Here is a 21,481-nt window from a genome sequence, read left to right as displayed (position 1 = left end):
TAGGAAGGAAGAAATCAGAATCCCAGAGGGGCTTGCTGAGATAACACAACATTGCTTCCCAGGGGAAGCGGGGGGGGGGGGTGTGTGTGTCCCAAGAGAAAGGGAGGAAAGCCATGGGAGCCTGAGAAGGAAGCTGGGCAAGACTGCCATGGAACCATGCTTGCCTTACTGAAGAAGGAGGAGTCATAAGTATCCATGCCATCCACCACGTCGTCGTCCATGAAACTGGGGTAAAGAAAGCTCCTTTTGTTGCACCTCCGCTTTGGTGCTGAGGACTCCAGGACAGGACGCCCCTTTCACAGAGAAAACACACGAGAAGAGTGGACAGTCAAATGCAGGCAAGAGATTTCAGTTCGGTCCTTCTACAGCACTCCACTGCAGAAGAGGTCATGCAGACATTTCGGCTGCCAGCTCCCAGAATGTGGCCAACAAGATTGCAGGCATTTTCTTCACCCAAACACCGGAAGGGCCAAATATTCCGCTCCCCTCACTACCCTCCTCTGCTGGAAATGTAATAAGCCTTGATGGAAGAAGAGGCGTGGAAAGGAGGAAGCCAGATTTCATGTCAAAGCTGAAAAAGTCTGGTGTCATTAGTAAGGCACCACACAGAGCTGCCGGACGCCAGGACAAAGCAAGAGCAGCCCCCTCTTCCACCAGATCTGCCTCTCCTAGGCCACCTGCCTTCCAAGGGCACTTTGGGTCCCTTACAGGAAAAAAAAGTGGGATTATCAATATGTTTTTTAAAAATAAATTCATACCAACTATGCAAACATTGGTCAGCAGTTTGGCACAGGAAAAAAAAAATCCAACAACTTCCCGAGCCAGTTCTTCTCCATCCCACCTGGCAACATTTCCTTCATGCCATGGAACAGTGCCACCTGGTGCCCTACTCATAACGCTTGCCCTGGCAGCTCATGAGACGGTGACTGGTCTCTCACCTGTGTACCTGTCATGGGATCCCTGACAGGTATGTCTAATGATATGAAGACAGTGTAGGTTTGATGGTAAGGAACACATCTGAGGCTGACACTCATATAAATAACAGAGTAGTGATTACCCTTCCCTTCTTCTGTGGATGCTCTGGGACGGTGCAGCTTGCCCAAGGCCACACAGGCTGGCTCTACTCACAGGAGGGAGTTGAGAATAAGAAACTCCAGTCTCATTGGTCAAATGTGAGCTTAGTATGTGATGACTGGAAATAAGATCTTAAGATATCAAATTTGCCTTTTTTTTAAAAATGACTGAAACTACATCAACGTTCACTAAAATTAGGATTTAGTGTGGAATTCAAGTTTTACCAGCTGAATATTCAGAAAAATTAATGACATCACTTGCAAACTAGGGGTTTGCTCTGAATATTTGCTTCAGTCTTACAAACAACTTTTTATTTTTTTTGTCCACGCTGAGTATACCGATAAAATTTCAGCACTGAAAAAGTGTATGCTCGCCTTTGTGTGAACATATCTTCGGATGTCAGCAGAACAGTTATAAACTTTTAATCCATAGCAAAATACAAAATAATAAATACCCCCTTTTCAGTTGAGTATGAAGCCAGAGAGTTACAGCATCACCAGAATGTACCTTGTAAGAATTGGAGAGAGATGGCCATTCTATTTTCCACTCAGGATGAAATTCTACATACCAGCTACTTTCAAATGTCACGTTTCACTGTTGAGGAGCAGAAGGATAAGAAGACAGAACACATAGAGAAACAGTTCCTTCTGAAAGAGTATGGTCACGGGCAGAGTTCAAGATAGGAGCTTATAGCCACAGAACAGAAAACTCACTCTGATTATAGCTGCAGCCGCCTTGAAACTCATGTGAGCTACCGACTCCCTCTTCCTGCGGGGCATGCGAGTGTAGCCAGACCGTGTGCTGCCAAACGATGTCAAGGAGATGACACCAGGGGTCAGAGGAGGTACAACAGGATGTGGGGTACGTGGGCGATCCACTTCATCTGGGTGCCGAAAGGGCCGGCCTCGGGCAAGAGGGTCCACAATCTGGAAAAAACCAAAGCTATTGAGCCAAAAGCTACCCAAGCAAGTTAACTGCTGCTATCCTGTTTTATTGCCCTCACCCCACCCTGGAATGTAAGGGTCGCATTTGAAGCACAACAGCAGTCTTGTGAGGTAGATCCATCAAATCACTCTCAGTCTCTCAGCCCTAAGGCCAAGTACAACATCATAGATGGACACAGGAAGCTGCCTTCTATCAAGTTACACTGTTGGTCCATCATCTATCATAGTGTGCTCTCCTCTCTGCAGAGTTTGGAAATGTTAACTATTTGGAACAACACCTAACCCCAGCCTACATGGCTGGTGGCTCTGGGAGTTGGGATGCACAAGGACACTTTTCTAAGCTCTCCACTTCTGACTGCCGGTGGCTCACTGGTGTCCCAGGTAGATCTTTCGCATCCCCTGCTACCTGAGCCTTTTACCTGAAGACACTTGGGATGGAATTTATGAGCTGCTGCCTGTGAGGCATGCATTCTACTAGAGAGAGCCGAATTCTGAGCACAGAAGTTCAACAGCCTGCCCCTGCCAAGCCACCACCTCCACGTCCACCATGAAGCTTGATGTCCAAGCCAGAACCCTGCACTCTCACCCATGCACCAGATTGGTTCTCTTGGCAACGACACCCAAGAGGACAATCACCACGTTCACATGAACTGGCCTACCTTGGGCATCTTCTTTGGCTTGGGAGACTCTGTGCCTTGGAAGGAAGGGACTTCTTGGCTGGGCAGCTCCATTTCTCGGTAGGCAGGTTTGAGTTTTCCATACCGTAGGCTGCAGTGCTGCAGGCTCATGCGCTGCCAGTGCTGCCGCTTCCCATCCCAGTTGTTGCTGACTCCGAACCACTGGGCTGCCCCTCTGTAAATGGGAAACAGAAAACAAAGGACTCACTTGAACACTCTTGCTCAGAAGTAACCCTATGTCAAGACTGCAAGTGTTGCATAGGTAACAGTACTGAAGTGGCACTTGGACTGTATTACGTGAAATGTTGCAATATGTTAAAATAACCAGTAGGCGGCATTTGCTGATGTAGAATACCTGCTGGACCTATGACTTGCCGTATTTTTCCATGTATAAGACGCCCCCATGTATAAGATGCTCCCCCCCACTTTTCTAACCCCCATTTTTTTTCTTTGCAAAAAGCTGCTTTTCCCCCTCACAAAAAGTGGAGGCGGAAAGCAGCTTTTTACAAAGAAATTGGAGGGGAAAAGCACTATTCCTGCAAGAAAATGGAGGAGGAAAGTGATTCCTTCTTTCCCCCTCCACTTTCTTGAGAGGAAAGTGCTTTCCCCCTCCACTTTCTGTGAGGGAAAAGCAGCTTTTTGCAAAGAAAGTGGTGGGGGAAAGCACTTTCCTCACAAGAAAATGGAGGGGGAAAGCTATTTCAAGGCACTTTGATCCCTCCCTCCCTCCTTACTTCTGTGTATAAAGCGACCCTCAATTTTCCCTCTAATTATTTTAGGAAAAAGTGTTGTTTTATACATGGAAAAATACGGTACCCCTTTAGTTTTACACTGGCATAGTATCTTTTATCTTTCAGGTGCACTAATCCAGTTCACCTGAACAAAAGCTGGTGCCTGCCATAGGGGCAACTCGCCAGCCTCATAATTTACAGGGTTAGTACGTTGCCACCCTGGTAAAAATTAAAAAAAGCAAATTTTTCCACTTAAAATATTTTGACCATTTATATAGGACCATAAACTACCAGCCTAGCAAAATAAAATAGCTGACAGCTGATGGGAAAGATAACATTGGTAAAGGATATAAACAGCAGCCAGAACAGATAGTGTTGGCAAGGAGTACCTATAGAGCGGAGGAGACTCTTCTTGGGCGGGAGAATTTTCGGGGGGGAACATTATAGAATTATGCTGATGTGATCCTGCAACTGATTATTCTTTAGTTCGTTAAAACTTAATTGTTAATATTATTTCATTAAGAGCTATTAAACTCAGATGAGATGCAAAGATGTCTACTGTTGGGGTACCCCATCGACGACACAGATCCTGGAACACTTGTTGATTCAGTTCCCATTTGTGCGTTTGATACGGGAGACGACTGAGATGATCCGCAAGGGCATTGTCTCTCGTTGAAACACGCACCGCCACAGGAAAAATGTGGTGTAGGCAGCACCACTCCCAGAGATGGACAGCGAGAAGAAGTAGCGACTGGGAGTGCGTCCCCCCTTGTTTGTTTATGTAATGCATGGTCGTGGTGTTGTCTGTTATGAGCTGGACACCACGACCCTGCACCATGGGGAGAAACGCTCGCAAGGCCTTTATGACAGCTACCAACTCCAAATGATTTATGTGCAAGTTTATCTCCTGTTTGGTCCAGAGAGCATGAGCTGTATGTTGGCCACAATGGGCCCCCCAGCCTGTTGTACTGGCATTTGTGGTCACCTGCACCATTAAACGCAGTGGTTTGAAGGGTCTGCCTATGCTCAGATTCGGAGAATGGGACCACCAACGAAGCTGTTTGGCAAGTTCCAGGGTCACCCAAAGTCGCTTGCGCTGACTGTCCGTCATGGGATCGAACAGGGTGAGGAACCATGACTGAAGGGATCGGAGCTTGAGTTGCGCATGAGACACTGCAGGTGTTGTAGAGGCCATAAGGCCTAAGAGATGTTGAGCAAGTCTGGCTGTAACATGCGCCCGTGGCCGAAACTTCCACACAGCCCTCTGAATCTTACGAATACTTTCTTTGGGTAAAAATATCCTTGCTCTGTTTGCGTCCAAACGAGCACCTATATAGTGAGCCACCCTGGATGGTACAAGATGAGATTTGTCCGTGTTCAGGGTATGTCCCAGTTGTGGCAACAGTTGGAGGACCAAGCTGACGTCCCTGAGGGCTTGCCTCCGTGACTGAGACACCAGCAGCCAGTCGTCTATATACGGGTAGATGTGAACACCCCGAAGACGCAGATAAGCCGCTACTGGCGCCATCACCTTCATGAACGTCCTGGGAGCTGTTGACAGCCCGAACGGGAGCGCCAGGAACTGATAAATGGTTCCCTGAAACAGAAAACGAAGATATTTTCAATGTTGTGGGTGAATGGAAATGTGAAAATAAGCATCTTTGAGGTCTATGACCATAAACCAGTTGTTTCTTTTCAGCAGGGGCAAGATGGATTCCAGTGTTACCATGCGGAAGCGGCGAGGATGAAGGTAAGTGTTCAGCGACCTTAGGTCTAGGATGGGCCTTATGCCTCCGTCCTTTTTTAACACGGCGAAATATCTGGAGTAAAACCCGTTGCTTAGATCTTCTATGGGTACGGGCTGAATGGCATTCTTTTGTAAGAGTGAGGCGATTTCGTCCTCCAGGGCAATATCGAAAGAGGTGTGACATATATACCCTAGTGGAGGTAACTCTGTAAACTCCAGGGTGTAACCGTGTTCGATGATGCTCAAAACCCAAGAGTCACTTGTAATGGTGCGCCAATTTGAAAGAAAGGGAAAAAGCCTTGTACCGGTGAAACCTGAGAAACTGATGTTGTGACAGTCAAAGATAACGCTTAGATTTCTTGGCAGGAGCTTTGAAGGATTGCCTGCGCTGCGAAGCCTGAGACCTGTAGCTGGGAGCAGAAGAAGAAGCCCGAGAAGATCGATGTTGAGGTAAGTTCTTATAGCCCCTAAATTGTTGAGACGACTGCTGGTACTGAGCATAAGATTTGCGCCACTGGTATCTGTGAAACCGAGGCTGCGGCTGAATAGAGTAGGACCTGGCTGTCTTTTTGGCCTTGTGGAGTTCCTCCAAGTGCGTATCCGTCTTCTCGTTGAATAAGCCTGTAGCATCAAAGGGGAGGCTTTCCACCTTAGTTTTGACGTCTTCCAAGATGTTGGCGGCTCTCAGCCAAGCATGCCTGCGGATGGTAATAGCTGACATAAGAATTCTAGCTGTGGCTTCAGCGGCGTGCCTGGTTGACAGTCGTTGATGCTTTGAGACTGTTTGCGCTTCCTCATAGAAATTGAGAAAGGTTTGTCTGACTTCCTGCGGAATAAGTTTGAGCCCGGGAAGAACCTTCAACCATAATTGCTTCTGGTAAGCAGCCAGGGCAGTTTGATAGCTAACCAACTTGAGAGAAAAGGCGACTAAGGAATAGATCTTGCGTCCTATGATTTCCAATTTCTTGCCTTCCTTGTTGGTAGGCGTAACATGAGACTTTCCAGTGGGCCTTGTACAACTAGTCTCAACAATCAAAGAGTTAGGAATCAGGTGCTTGGTCAAGAACTTAGTATCTGGCCAATGTACCCGATAAAAGTTCTCTGTTCTGTGCGGTAAGGAAGGCGTGTCAGATGGCTGTCCCCAATACTCTTTAACAATGTCCATGATGGCTGGGACGAAAGTAAGGCTGGGTGGGGCAGATCTCTCCCGATTGATGTCACCAAACATGAGATCTTCTGTCGCAGGAGCAGGTTGATCCACCTCTAACTTCAAAGTCTTAGCCAGACGTGACAGCATCTGAGAATAGGACGAAAAGTCCTCCGAGGGGGAAGATACGTTGGCATCGCCAATATCTGATCCCACCGTCTCCCCTTCTGGGAGGGCACCTGAACCCCCTTGCGGGGGCAGTTCCTGATCGGAATTAGAAGACAGGACGGACGAAACCTCATCGGGGTCGGAGGAAAAAACGTCCCTTTTCCTCTTGCACGAAGGTTTCTCCAGTGGGACCACTATGGTCGACGTCGAAGGTTGTGGCACTGAAAGGGGTGCCGAAGACGGTACCAAGGGTTGTTGAGGCGGGGGCCCATCAGGTTTTCCGGCCTCGATGCGTCAACGTCGGGGAGGGGACGACTCTGTCGAGGAGGACACATAAACATATTTGATCCGCCTACGTTTGCGTCGCCTGTCGGTCGACGTCGAGGAAGAACTTGTGGTGGTCGAGCGTCGGCGACGTCGATGACGTCGGCCCCGACGAGATGACTCAGAGTCAGACGAAGAAGAAGAACGTCTATGGCGCCGATGCTTGTTTCGGCGTCGGGTCGACGACGCATGCTTCCTCTTCGACGTGCGCTTTCCGCGCGGCGAGGTGGACGTCGAGGTCGATGGAGCCGGAGATCCCCGCCCATGTGTCGATGGGCTGTGCGGGGCCGAAGTCAAGCCCGTGGTGACGCCAACGAGCTGACTCGGAGTCAGGGAAGTAATGCGCAGCGGCACGACCGGCTCAACTTGTCGAGAAGGCAGAGATGGTGCTGTCTCCGACAAGTACTCCCTGTCCCTCGATGAATCCTTTAAGATGGGAGAAGGGAGGGACTCATCAATCGGTGGAAGGTGGACCACCGAGTCTTTAGCCTTAGTCGGGGCTTTCGCCTTACTTGATTTCGCCGACTTTGAGGAGGAATCCGACCGCCTTAGCGGCCGACTTCTTGGCCGGGGGTGGCTTGGTCTGCCTGGATGATGGTTTTGAGGGGCCCGGTTGAGGAGAGGTGGTAGCTTCGGACCGTGGGGTTGCCGAAGGAGACACCATTTCGGAGTCTGAGGGTCTGGTCACTGACAAAGTGGACTCCCACAGATGATAATTAAGGCGTTTTTGCCTTGCCTTGAGCGCTGCTCTGGTGAAGGTCCTACAATGTTTGCAAGAGGTGGTAAGATGAGAGGGACCCAAGCAAAAAAGACAACGATCGTGTGGGTCCTGGTGTGGGATCTTCCTAGAGCAGATCACGCAGCGGCTGAAGGGGCCTGAAGGCATAGGCCAGCCGTTGTATAGAGTAGACAAAAAGGCGGGAAAACCAGAGCAGCCAAATCCGAAGTAGGAACAAACGTAGCGAAATCCAAAAACAGTCCGCGTCAAGGGAAAGAGAGAGTCGCAGTAACCAAAGTCCAGTCCGAGTTCAAAAAGCCAAATAATAGGAGAAATAACTAGAATTAGCACGGAGCTCGAAAGAGAAGTTCCGAACCGCTAGGCGGAAAAATGGAACTGAGGCTGAGGCGGGCGGAGCATGCGCAGTACAAGCAGCCTTACAATTGTTACTTTTATTTTGTAGCTCGAGAATATTCCGAGAGGTTCGACGCTGGCGCTGGATTAACCCTTTTGTGTGCATTCACAGAAGACCACGACGAAGAACAGGTATCCAACATGTGTCATATAAGCCATGCTTATTATTAGACAAGCAACCAGGTTTTTTTTTAACATAATGGTGGTGGGGAAGCATCTTGGAAATTCAACAAAGCAAACACAAACCACCACTAGAATTCCTGTCCTCTGAAGATGCCAGCCACAGAAACTGGTGAAACGTTAGGAAGAAAAATCTCCAGAACATGGCCAAACAGCCTGAAAAACCTGAAACAACCATCAGATCCCAGCCGTGAAAGCCTTCGAGAATACATAATCTTCTTCATTTCCCATACTGGAAAAATCTTTTTTTTCTCACCTAGAACAGGACCTGGGAAGTGACATTCATAAAAATGACAAACTGCACTCCTCCAGAGGCTTCTGACAGCATGATTTCCTCCATAATTTTTTTTCAAAGGGCAAAGGAGGCATCATCCTCTAAGTTTTGGAGTCAAATAAAAAGGGGTACCAGGCTGTCGGAAAATACACCCCCCTACTAAACAGCAATATCAGACCATCCAACATTCTGTTGTCACATGAACAGCACATCCCTTTAAGGTTTTCATAAATTATTAAGAAATTATCAACCCAGGAAATACTGAAATGGTGGCCCAAAGATCCTTACTTGCGGATGCTCTGGGATAGCGAGGTTTGCCTGTGTAAGCCAGGATGTCTTTCAAAGTTGCTGTCTTGCCTTTTCACCCTCGATTCTTGGAGGCTGACACTCTTTTGTAAAACTGGGTTTTTCTTCAAAAGCTGAAAGACATATTGAAACCATAAGAGAGAGAGAGAGAGAGAGAGAGAGAAAGAGAGAGAAATGTAATGGTGACAGACACGGAACACTGTTATGAAATGTCCACCATGGAGCAGTGATCATATTTTTTTTAATCAAGGAGAGAAAAAAACAGAAGGATTTTCTCTAGTCCTTAGCTAGACACACTAAATTTCTATTAAGAGAGGAGTAAGTGTTTGTGAGTGTACGTACACAGGGGTTTGTAAGCCTGATCTCATCAAACATGGCTCTTGACAGAGTCAGCTGTTCTTCCTTAAGTTCCTCCTTAAGTCTGGTTGCCCAGCTCCAAAGCTGATTTAATAAATCTTAAGTATTAAATTTGAACCCCACATTAGCCTCTGAACAGCCAAATCCTCAGAAAGGAGGATACTGAAATATGTCTGGGTAAGAAGATATGGGGGCTTTGGTGGACCTCCAGACAGCAATGGGGAGGACATCTGGTTGTTTCTTTATGTGTTGGTGCAAGGAAAATCTTGCATTACAGTGGTGCCTCGCATTACGATGTTAATTCGTTCCAGCGAAATCGCTGTAGAACGAAAATATCGTAAAGCGAAATTAAAAAGCCCATAGAAAGGCAGTAAAACCCGATTAATACGTTCCTATGGGCTTGAAACTCACTGTCCAGTGAAGATCCTCGATAGCGCGGCCATTTTCGCCGCCCGTGCAGTGAGGAATCCGTCCCAGAAAAGAGCGGGGAGCCTTTTTTTTTAACCCGGCGGCCATTTTGAAACCGCCGATCAGCTGTAGGAAAATCGTTGTTTTGCGAGAATCGGTTCCCAAAGCAGGGAACCGATCATCACAAAGCGAAATTCCCCCATAGGAAACATCATTTTGCGATTGCTTTTGCGATCACAAAAACTTTGTCGTAATGTGATTTCGTCGTAAAATGGAGCACTCGTCTTGCGAGGCACCACTGTATATTATATTTGAGTTTAATTAAAGATTAAGACAGGAGATGAGGGAAAACAATCTCTTAGATGAGTAATTCACAATCTTGGGTAACCCAGGCGCGTTTTTGGATTGCAACTCCCAGAAAACCAAGTCAGCACAGCTGCTGCTGGTGAAGACTTCTGGGAGTTGCAGTCCAAGAACACCTAGGTTACCCAAGATTGGGAATCGCTATCTTAAACAATGAACTCAGACTAAACTTTTAAGATACCTAACAGCAACAAGAGACATCCTCTCCATATTCTAAGTAACCATAGAAATTAGACACATGCGCCATCTTCAGAGAAATATTTTTGTAATTCTATTTAGACAGCTTCACAAGACTTCCTTTTCATCCAACAGGTCTATGAAATGGCTGAAAAAAGAGCTGAAAAACGCTATGTCTATAACATACATATTCTAAATGTCTATGTTTAGAATCAATCAATCAGTCAATCAATCAATCAATCAATCAATCAATCAATCAATCTATCTAGATAGATAGATAGATAGATAGATAGATATTCTATATGTCTATAACATATTATTCCTCTCTTAATACATGTTTTGAATATACAAAAACATATATTAAGAGAGGAGTAAATGTTTGTGAGTGTACATATACAGAGTGCTTTGTAAGCCTGATCTCTCTCTTCAGCTGTTATAGATACATCCATAACTTTACTGCAATGTTATTATACTATTAGAGTTGTATGTTTATGACTGTGGAAGGATGACTTTTGTATTGGCTTGGAGTAAACAGGTCACCTAACCAGGGAATTCTGTAACTCCACCTTCTCCATAACCATGGTCTAGAGGGGCGGGGTATAAATTTAATAAATAAATAAATATAAATAAATTTACTTTCCCCACTCCATTCATAATCTTTTCCCCACCCCAACAGAAATTTGTATAACATCACAGACCTCGGGTACAGATCACGTCTCCTACTAATGGAAACTGAAAACCTGATCAGATTGCACAGATATAGTCATTCATACCGTCGTTTTGCTTTCACTTTCTCCCTCCATGGGTGGAATGACGATGGAGAGGTTGGGGGGCTTCTTGCTCTGTAGGCGGCTGCTGCTGGTACTCGAGCGGCTGCTTCCGTTCTTGTCACTGTCAGCCATCTTGGACAGGATGAATTAGTCAGCCTGAGGTGAAGAAAGTAAGTTCAGTTATATACCACCACAGAGCTTCTTGAGCCAAACTTTCAACCAAAGCAGGCGGGTTAAAAATAAACTGATCACTCAAAGACAACTTGTAACCATGTTAATCTGTGGCAGCAGAAACCGTTAAGGATTCTGTGGTGTCTCAGGGATCAACGCATCTCCTGAACTGAGCTACTTAGAGATCATGGCTAGGGCTGGTGGAGGTGGCCATCAAGAGGACCACACATTTCCCATTTTTATTTTCATCTCTCACTATTATAGTCCTTTTAGCTTCTGCTGGGCTCTTTGTGGTGAGTGGCATATGTGTCGTGCGCAATATTCTGTGTCCAGCATCTTCAAAAACTTTATGATATACGATCTTTAACTGAATGCCATTCAATTTAACTCTGTAGCCACTGTGCCTATTGTTCTGAATATTTACAGTGTACTTAAGACGGACACCTCTATGATGTGTTTGTGTGTGTGCATGCAAAGCATACATATATACAGTACAATTAAATATGCATACATTGTGTGCATGCACATACACACACACTAGATAGATAGATAGATAGATAGACAGACAGACAGACAGACAGACAGACAGATAGTGTATGTATGTGCACGCACACACACGCACACACGCACGCATGCACACACACACACACATCCCTCTTAGGTCACAATCCTACTGCTAGGCACTGCTAGGAGAAGATTCACTTAAGAGTTGATTTGCCATTCAACAACTGGTTCAATAGGTCTACCAAGACTGGAAATATCAATAGGATTAAGGCCTGGGGGGCCCCATCTTTTTAAAATCACCAACAAAACTCAACTTCAGAGCAACAGCTTCCTGAATGTAGCTTTTTGAAATTCTGTACTCCCCTCTCCATTTGTCATGTTCATACAAACTGTCACCAAAGAAGGAGCTAATTGAATCTCTTTCCCCAAAAAACATACAAATTGTAAAACTCTTGCACAGAAAAACCAACACCAATTTGTCCGAATATTAGCAGACCTCAATCCTTTGAAAGAACGTATCTGTGCTTGCAAATCTAATCTAATGCTAAAGAGGGAGGGCAGGGCAGAAGAGAGGAGCAGATGTTATAGTTACAATGGTGCCCTGCTTGACGATTACCCCGCTTGATGCTGAAATCGCTTCACGACGATGTTTTTGCAATCGTTATTGCGATTGTATGAGACAAGACAAACCTTTATTGGCATAAAGACAATTGTCTTGTCTTATAGTTATGTGATGATTTCCCAAATAACATTCAATAGGAACAAATAAGGTCTCTGAGATTCTGGTTCATGCTGGGAGACCTTTCAAGCAGTCTAAGCCAAAAAGGCTTTCCAAATTGCCAAAATGGGGGCCCAAATCAATTTTAATGGGTTCCACTTTTGCACTATTTTTAGGACAAAAGTTCTTTCCCAATCAGTCCAAGCAGGTTTACACAAGGAAACCCCAGGTGCTTTCTTTGCTTATCCCAGCTTACTCAGGTTAGCTGGTGATCCCATTGTTTTTGCAGGTGTAAGGGACAATCAACAGGCTAAGATTCATATTAATAAGGTTATTATGGCTACAGGCTGGGGGGTGGAGAAAAGGTTGAGAAGGCTCTGGACAGGATTAGCTGTAGGCAGTAGGTCAGTTAGGGTTTACAGTACAGCTCTTAAACGGTCTCACCACTTTGCAGTTGGAGTTATTTAGGTTAGGCTGTCTAAGAGCCCAACGACCTGTCAATAGTAGCACAAAAAGGGCCAAAACACCAGCACAGCTGGCCCAAGGAGACAGGTTACATTAGTGGCCAGACCACAAAATCTTTTGGGTAGCAAAGCTGATGGAGATCTAGTTACTGTAGATTTCAGATCATGGACACAGTTGCCTCTAAGCCTCCACTGAAATACCACAACGGATCAAACAATGTTTGTGTTATCCCTAGCGTAAGACCTACAATTTGAAAACTTTATTGTAAACATGGTTTGAAACCAGTTTGGAAGCGAAAGATTTGCATTTCTGATTTGGCATCATCATTCATGATTTGTTAGTTAACTGATAGATTTAAAAAAAAAAACCTAGGAACTGTAGCAGTATCAGTACGAGGCTGAAACCCTCCCCAGTAGGCCATCGCTCTTGAGCCTGAACTTCAGAAACTGTGGAAAGGCAGACAGAGCCATTCAGGAGAGTGAACGGTCAGATCTACTATCTGTGGGCAGTGGCTTCAATATTGCATCAAAAATGCAATCAGGGCACTCCATTCAGCCTTTCAGTTGGGCCGTTCCAACCAGGTCTGGCCCTCATGCTTTTCCACTATTAAAACCCAGACAAGCTTCATGTCTAATAGGCGAAATTCATTGTTAGAAATTGGGACTACTGAATTTCTGGACTTATGGTTTTCCAAAAAAAAGGGAGAGAGCAAGTGTGGAAAGTATGGAAATATAATGCAAACAGAAGGCCCAACAGAAACACCAACACAGGCTACTTTGCTCAGGACCAACCCAAGTTATTTTGCTGCCTAAGGCAAAAGACAAGATGATGATCCCTTCCCATTTCCGTGCGCAGAAGCTAACAAGATAGGAACTTGCATCTTACTTCAACATAGTTATGGGAGAAATTGTCCTCCACTGTACCTGAAGCCAAAAGATTGTTTAGGGGTCTAAGATGAGTTCATAGGATCATAGATTAAAATTGGAAGGGGACTATAAGGCCACTGAGTGCAACCCACTGCTCAATGCAGGAATACAAGGATATCGGCCAGGTGATTGTCTAAATTTCTCTTGAATGCCTCCAGTGTTGGAGCACTCAGCATCTCTTGAGGTAACTGATTCAATTTTTGTACTGCTCTAACAGGAAGTTTTTCCTGATATTTATCTGAAATCTGGCTTCTTGTAACTTGAGCCCATTGTTGCGCGTTCTGCACTCTGGGATGACCGAGAACAGACCCTGCCCCTCCTCTGTATGACAGCCTTTCAAGTACTGTATTTGAAAAGTGTTCCCATATTTCCTCCCAGTCTTCTTTTCTAAAGTCTAAACATGCCGAGTTCTTTCAGTCTTTTCTCAAGGCTGACTTTCTCAAGGATCATCAGGGGGCTTGGTTTCTAGCCCACTGATTATTCTTGTTGCACTCCCCTGAACTTGCTCCAATTTGTCAGCTGTACCAAAGCTCCATATGAAAGCTCTGTTCAATACCAATAAGGAACTCCTGATGGATGGATGGTTCAAGTACCCTCTCCTCCAGCATTTGTAGACTGAAGTGGTTCATTCCACCTAATGGTAGGGCTAAGTCCTGAAATCAGGAACCTGCTGGACATCCAAACAACAGCAATATCTAGAAATTCGAGAAGGGATTTCAAGGTCTCTTACCACTCATGTGTTGCAATACTGCTCATGTGCCCACCAGGATGCTTCTCATAAAGTATGGGTGGACAACTTCATGGTACTAGGGGACTGCACTGTCCCCCTACAAATCTTCTGGGGCAAAACCTACCTCCACTGTCGCAGCTGTTCCCCAACTTTGGAGGCCACTGTGGGAGCACTATGATGCAGAAGGATGCCAGAAGAGAGTCCCTTCACAACACACAGCCCTGTAAGGCTTCAGAACAGAGCATTTTGTGGGATTCTGTCCCAAACACTTCCACTTCTGATTTCAGCAGTATGCAGGTATGCAGAAAAGAAGATACAGAGAGGCAACCTGTATCCCCAGCCCCATCACACAGGCTGCTCAGCATGAACGGTTGACTTTTGAGACACAGTAAATGGGCAATAGATAGAGTGACAGATCGAGTGACAGGCACATAACGTAAGATACAGACACAGCAAATGGGAGGCAAGAATGAGGTAAAATAACAACATTTAACTTGTCCTCTGCTATTTGCATGGAAAAGTTCTGAGTCATCAATTGCAAAAGAGTGTATTCAAAAGACAATTTCACCTTCCCTGTTGTTTCCTTCCACAGAGACCTGAAAGCAAACTCATCATCAGTAATGAAAGAAATGGCCACGAGAGGGTAGCACCAAACTCTTTATGCTTTCTTGGCTAGTCTCCTGATATAAACAACTATTTTTTGTGGCACCATCAAGTCTTACTGTGTGGGTACTGAAGAATAAAACTGCAAACAGCAAGGCCAAGTACAACCCTGTAGTATTTCTATGTAAAGTTCAAATGTAAACATGATAAGCAGATGGCTTTGTTATGACGGCTGTAAATGTCAGGGATCAAACCATGGTTTTCATGGCACAGCTTCTGAGCCCAAATGTTTCTCTTTTCCTTCCACTACTACGTAGACCTCAGCCAACTTTCCACAACCTGACAGTCCCAACATCTCCACTCAGCGTGGCCTGTGCAGGGTGGAGATGATGGTGCGTATAGTCATGTGTCAAGAAGGGCGACTTGACCATTTGCAGCTTTAGTCATCTGTGCAGCATTCTTCTTTCCTGAAGAAAAGGATTCCCCCCCCCCCCCCAAATCGGTGTTTCAGGTTTTGAATAATTTTCCCAAAGAGGGTCCCGCAACAACCAATCTGGCTTTTTTTTGTTTTCCTCAGCTTTTCTGGTGTTTTTAGCTTTAAATTTTTTCACCTGTTTATTTAGATCAGACTTAGAGAAATATGTGGCGCAGCCAATACTGCTGGGCTGTATCTCCCCTCACCCACACCTCCATTTGTTATGACCACTGGCACTTGTAGTCCAATAAAATCTGGAGATCCAGAGGAATATGATGACCCCTGATTTAGATGCTGCAACTCTTACTACATGCTAAAATGACTAAATTCAAAGTGTCAATACTTTGGACATACAGATGACAGGGGGAGGAAAAGGAAAGCAACAGCAAAAGAGGAAGACTGAATATATGATGGGTTAACTCACTAAAAGAAGCCATGGTCTTTGGTGTGAAAGACCTGAGCAGGACCGTTAATGACAGGACCTTCTGGAATTCATTAATTTACAGGACTGATCCATGTCAAAAGCAACTTGACGGCACATAATAATTCTAGAATTGCCCTTTAAAGCTTATCTTAATAGATTAGTTCTTTTATGATGTTTCAAATGCTTTATTTTAAATGCTCCTGATCGCATTTTTGAAATAAATAATCGCACAAATAAACAAACAAATGAAATAGCATTGTTGATTTTCTAACTATCTTACAGCAAGATCCCCTCTTCTCCCTTGGAGCAGATCCACAGCATTTTTAAGCTAGTATCTCTTGGGAGCAACTTACAGATATCCTAACAATATCAAGTGAGATGCAATCATAACATGTGTAAGGGGGTGCCTCTCAGGAGGGGAGTATTTAATAGATGATCAAACACTGCAAGCATTCAGAACAGGTATCCTGTATCGAAACAGTCAAAAGCTTTTTGGGCAGGCAACCAAACGGTGCTCCTGCCAAGGAAGCATCAAGGGATGGAAGCACTAGCTGCTAGTCTCATCTATAATGCATTGAGTCTTGAAGGAAAGAAAATGTTTATGCAAGTCGATACCAAGCCACAAAGAGGAATGCAACCGATGCCTGTAATACTGGGGGCCCTCGGGACTGATGCAAGAGGCGCCACTGCTTTTCTAAATACAACTCCACATGCACTTTCCTGAGTTGGGCTTTCTCACAAGATGAAGGGAACAGAAATGTAACAAGAAAAATCAAGTGGTGCTTGAGCTATTTCTCAACTTAGGCTGCAACCCAACACAGAGGTAATTTGAAGGACCAGATAGATGCACTCCTGTAGCTTTTAACATGTGCGGCCTTCAAGCCCACAATGGCCATTCCCCTGATGCCTTTTCCCACATGTCTGGCTTCCTGTTACCAGATAGTTAGGATGTGAGAAAAAGCAGGGACTTGTGTACATGCAGTTGTTTGGGTGTCAGGTGTGGGTTCTGGCGACAAACTTTTATGCAACCCTACATGCTCTAGACTAGAGACTCATCTATTAAATCTATAAGGATGCAAGAGGCACCCTGCTGGAGCAAAGGCCAGTCTAGCTTAAGACTCTCTCTTTACTGAGTAGTCAAAAGGCAGGTATGTGGAAATTTTGGTGCTCTAGATATCTTGGGACTTCAAATCCCTGAACCCACAGTCCGCACAGCCAATGGTGAGAGACTATGGGTGGTGTAGTCCAGAACACATGCTGGGCCAAAAGGCTTTCTGTCCCTTGTCTACAGAAGTACACAAGTAAGACATAAACACAGCAGTCCTCCCTGGGTATTATTTTTCTCAGCAACTGGTACTCAGATATCTACTGACCCTCACACCAGAGACAATCAATACATAGCCATCTTGACCAGCAGCCATTAAGAGCCTTATCCTCCATGAGCTGTCTAGCCCTTTTAACACTGACCACACTGGCGGCCATCAATGCGTCTTAACAGCAGTGAACTTCATAATGTAACCATCAGCTGTGCAGAGCAGTACCTGGGGTGGGCAAGCCATGTGTCTCAGCCTCAAAACCAACAACTGAGCAATAAAGCAAAAAAAAAAATGTGAAAGCTGCATTGGAGCATGAGTCTGACAGGTGGTCTGCAAGCAGTCTACAGAGCTCATTAGGCAGTGGCTATTATAAACCACTACAGAATTTGCTGCTGGGTGCTATTATTTAATTATGGCAAGGATAAATCAGGAAGTAATATTTATTTCAGATTGCATATGGAATTTAACTACAAGCTAATGTTGTTAATCCTCTGAAGCAACACTGCATTTTATTACTCATCTTTATTTCCCAAGCTTCCTTTGCTTTTTCTTGCCAAGGGTTTGCAGCCACTGGACTATTCATAAGCTTTGGCCGATGGTTAATAACCATCAAGCAAAGACATTTTACTTGGCCCCATGCATCAAAAACTTAGCAAGGCTGCTGAACTTTGATGGCAATAATTCCTCAAAGCTGCACGATCAAGTAATATAGAGAAAAATAAAATGCACACGCAACCCTCGGTGCTCGATATATGTGCATTCTCCTTACATACTGTAGAGCTACTAGCTTGGCATGGACCCAGCAGCAAAAAAAAGGAGGAGAGAGTGGAAAGCATCAAAACAGGAGAGGAAGTTTACCTTTCACCATTCCTGGAGGGAGACAGGGGAGAGAGATTTGTTCTCTGTTAGCAAGGAAGGCAGAAAAAAAAAGCCAGATATACGGCAGCTGCAATCTGGTGCAAGAGAAGGAGCTGGGAGGCGCAGGGGCGGTGAGAGAGAAGGTCACTCAAGGCAAAACAACAACAGATCACAGGGCAGTTCATCTGAACAGGGTCAGCAGCAGATGTCTGTGAGCCCCTGCCCATGCTGCCACATTGCTGACATATTTCAGCTGGTTTCCATAACAATGGAAAGGCTTACCCTGTTCACTGCAGCGAGCCACGACAGTGAACGCAGGGCCAGCTTAAGAGAACATATAAAGTAATATACAAGATTCCACACAAAGTCCCTGGACTTGTGGGAGGCAAGCAAACACGACAGGGTGGCAAGACAAAGCATATAAAGCCTGACTTGATGTTCGACCCACAGCACAAACGAAAGCCTCACACCCTCAAAACAGGGCACCAAGAAGTGGCAACCCAGAGGAATGCACTCCAGGACCAGCTGTTTTATGTCAGCTGGTGCTTGGCCAGTCAATCTTTGTATGGTTGCCAGTTGCCACTCACTCTTGTGAGGGCTGGTTTACATCTTGGAGTCTTTGAGGACTCAGCCACAGGTGTGTGAAGACCACGACTCCAAGCTCCACGAGTCCAAAAGTGTCAGGGGATGCAATTGGTCTGGGGCTGCTAAGAGGGATGAGACACTATAGTAAAGTACACAGCAGAAGCGAGAGAAGTTCCTTTTTAGGCCTAAAACATTCAGAATTATAGCTGTAATCCCCCCCCCCCCAAAGATAACCCTCTGGGCCAATCTTTGCCTCTTACCACTCTTTCTCCTCAAAAATTAACCACAGACAAGGAGAAGGGCGAGGTAGCACTACAAGGCTTTCCTCTTAGTTGGGGCTGAACCCATGGTTTTAAGCTCTGAAGAGCTAATCCTGCTGGAAAGGAAACCATGGTCTTTCAGGGCAAACCCAACTCTGCTCTGGGTAACAGAAACCAACCGCCCTGCAGATTGCTAAACTGCAGCTGCCCTTATGCCTCAGGAGAGGTGACGGTGAGGAATCATGAGAGTCAAAGTCTACCAACAGCTGGAAGGTCACAGGTTGCCCACATGTGGTCTAGAGGAGCAGAAGGAACCATGGGGAGAACTCCTGAACGACTCCTTCTGGCACCAGGAGGGAGAGGGATATGACGATGTAGGTACAGGATGTGAGAGAGAGAGAGAAAGAACGGGGAAGGCTAAAGGTCCAGTCTTTGCTCTGTTTCCAATTCTTTGTTTATTTACAGGAAGCATAAAGAGAGGTGATTCCCCAAGTTGCACTTTGCCACTCTTTTAGGGATGCTGCCTCTTCCTCCTCCTCTGTCCCATCAGTGAGGCATGGAAGGCTCAACCTTATACTTAGGATGGTTGAGTGTCTTTTTAAGGAGGAGAGCCCTCCATTTCAAGAGTTGCCACAGGGAAACCCTTCTTCTGAAGATACCCCAGAGAGCCAAGTTCTGTTTAAAAAACCTTTAGGATCATGGGCACTGACATGGTTCACAGATAGTCAGGACCACCGAAACCTCAGATTCAAGAAGGCACTCAGCTCATGTGCTCATCGTCTTCCTTACTATGGAGAGGCACTGTAATTCCTCCTTGATTCTAATCCCTTAATTCTGCACCTGCACATATAAATCAGGGGATGCAATTGCATGTGTATCACTGTTACCTTTTGTTCTTTTTTTGTGATGTGGTCACTTTGGCTGGCTAGATAAGTTCAGTGAACTGAGCATTTGGCTGTGGAGCCAGGGTTTGTAAGTTACAATTACCCACTGTCCCTTCTTGCTTTGGGCAAGCTGCCCAGTCCAAGAATGCCACCAGAAGAAGGGAACAGAAAATCACTTCTGACTACTTTACACCTAGAAAACCCTGGAAAGGGTCCTCATAAGTCGGACTCAACTTGATGTCATGTAATCATTAAGTGACTACCTTACATACATTACTGTCTTTTCCCAAACTTTCCCTGCCCCATGACTGTTGAACTGACAAAGTCTGAATTTTCCATAAGGCGCGGGGGCCACTCACCGTCATTCTTCCTTTGGCCCTGCCCATTCAGCAACTCACTTCCCTGTCCAGGTCTTGAGAGAAGGCAAAATGTTCATAAGCGAACAGCTAGGCTCCTTTTCTGTCCTCTGTGAAATCCAACTGTCTTATGACATCCACCACCACTCTTCTCCCGGTAGGAAAAAAGTGATGCACAGACTGGCTACCACAAACTTCCTCTGGAAAAACAGCAACAGGGAATACCTTGATGTGCAGCTGATGGACATCTGTTTGGGATGTAGGAAACAGGGCACGGACGGAGGCAGCAGGCGCTTTGTGAACAGTGCAAGACTTTCCCACTTCACAGACCTCAGAAAACATTACTATTTTTACTAGAACCCCAATAGCCTTTCTGGCAAGGGGATTCTGGAAGCGGAAAATTTTTAAGAAGAGTAACTTTTCCAAGTTCGATAATATTCCCAAACATCTAGGCTCATCTGCCACAGAGGCTGGTCAGCACAATCACACCATTTATGCAGCAGTCACAATCTTATCATTTACCTTATACTATTTAATAAGTTCCCAATCTTTAGTAACTGCAGAATCTTTCTCATCCTTCCCAAATCATGAGCGTTCGGAGTTACAGGCACAACTAACAGCCAATATTTTTTGTGGACTTTTCTCTTTTTGAAAGAGGCCCCAGTAAGTGACAATCTATGCCAAGGCAGGAATCTGCTCCAGAAATTTTTTAAGAAAGAGCAATGGTAAATCTTATCAATGGAAAGCAACTGGGTTTACTTTTTCAAAGTAATAAAGATAAGCACTCCTCCTCCCTCTCATTACCTCAAGGAATTCAGTTGAAATCCCTGCCCACTAGAGGTTTCGCTCAACAAGCCATGACATGGTTCCCTCAGGAGCCAACTGGAGTTGCTACACCTGTTTACATAGCCTGAAAGAAATTCCAGGGAAGCATTCCTGGCCTGTCCTTGCCAGAGGACAGGGAAGCTTCAAGCTTCCATCATGCTGCTGGAAGGGGTGTGAGAAATACTACCGAGTGTTATTATTTTGAGCCAGAAATGTACACACACCATAGTTATATAATAAATGCACCCCCCCCACTGTCAGAATACTATATAAACTATCCTAGATTTACATACCACAGAAACACTTCTATCAAGCAAACGGAGGCCTTATGTTTGCAACTCAGCATTTCTCTTGAACAAGTTGTCAAAATGAAATTTAGACAAGTGTTTGGGCACAGTACTATTTATTACCAAGAACATGTGAGAGATGCAAACTGAAGTAGCTGACACAAAGCTTCTAAGACTCTTGAATGTTTTACTTTTCTAACCCATAAAATATGAGACAAGCCAGAAGATGCTAAGCAGAAATAGTTCTGTGTACCACAGTCCAGACAATCACAGATCTCAAAAATAATTCTGAGATGGCGCTTATGAAAAGGTTTG

At 45.2% G+C, this 21,481-nt stretch overlaps 1 protein-coding gene across 4 annotated transcripts in view; it reads right to left on the bottom strand.

Annotated features, from left to right (window-relative positions):
- The window catches only part of RHBDF2 (rhomboid 5 homolog 2), an 81,109-nt gene that overhangs the window by 33,250 nt on the left and 26,378 nt on the right, over positions 1–21,481 (bottom strand). For all 4 annotated transcript variants that reach the window (XM_072990482.2, XM_072990484.2, XM_072990483.2 and 1 more), the window contains exons 2-6: positions 10,783–10,935; positions 8,687–8,817; positions 2,678–2,870; positions 1,788–2,000; positions 165–293 (exon numbers count right to left, since the gene is read on the bottom strand). In XM_072990482.2, the coding sequence (XP_072846583.2) occupies positions 165–293; positions 1,788–2,000; positions 2,678–2,870; positions 8,687–8,817; positions 10,783–10,911 (795 nt within the window). In that variant the 5' untranslated portion in view covers positions 10,912–10,935. The remainder of the gene's footprint in view (positions 1–164; positions 294–1,787; positions 2,001–2,677; positions 2,871–8,686; positions 8,818–10,782; positions 10,936–21,481) is intronic.

This window comes from Pogona vitticeps, chromosome 2 (genome assembly GCF_051106095.1).
Source record: "Pogona vitticeps strain Pit_001003342236 chromosome 2, PviZW2.1, whole genome shotgun sequence".
NCBI classification, from domain to species: Eukaryota; Metazoa; Chordata; class Lepidosauria; order Squamata; family Agamidae; genus Pogona; species Pogona vitticeps.
The sequence above is the reverse complement of the archived record's forward strand: the minus strand, read 5'-3'. Positions and strand labels throughout refer to the sequence as shown.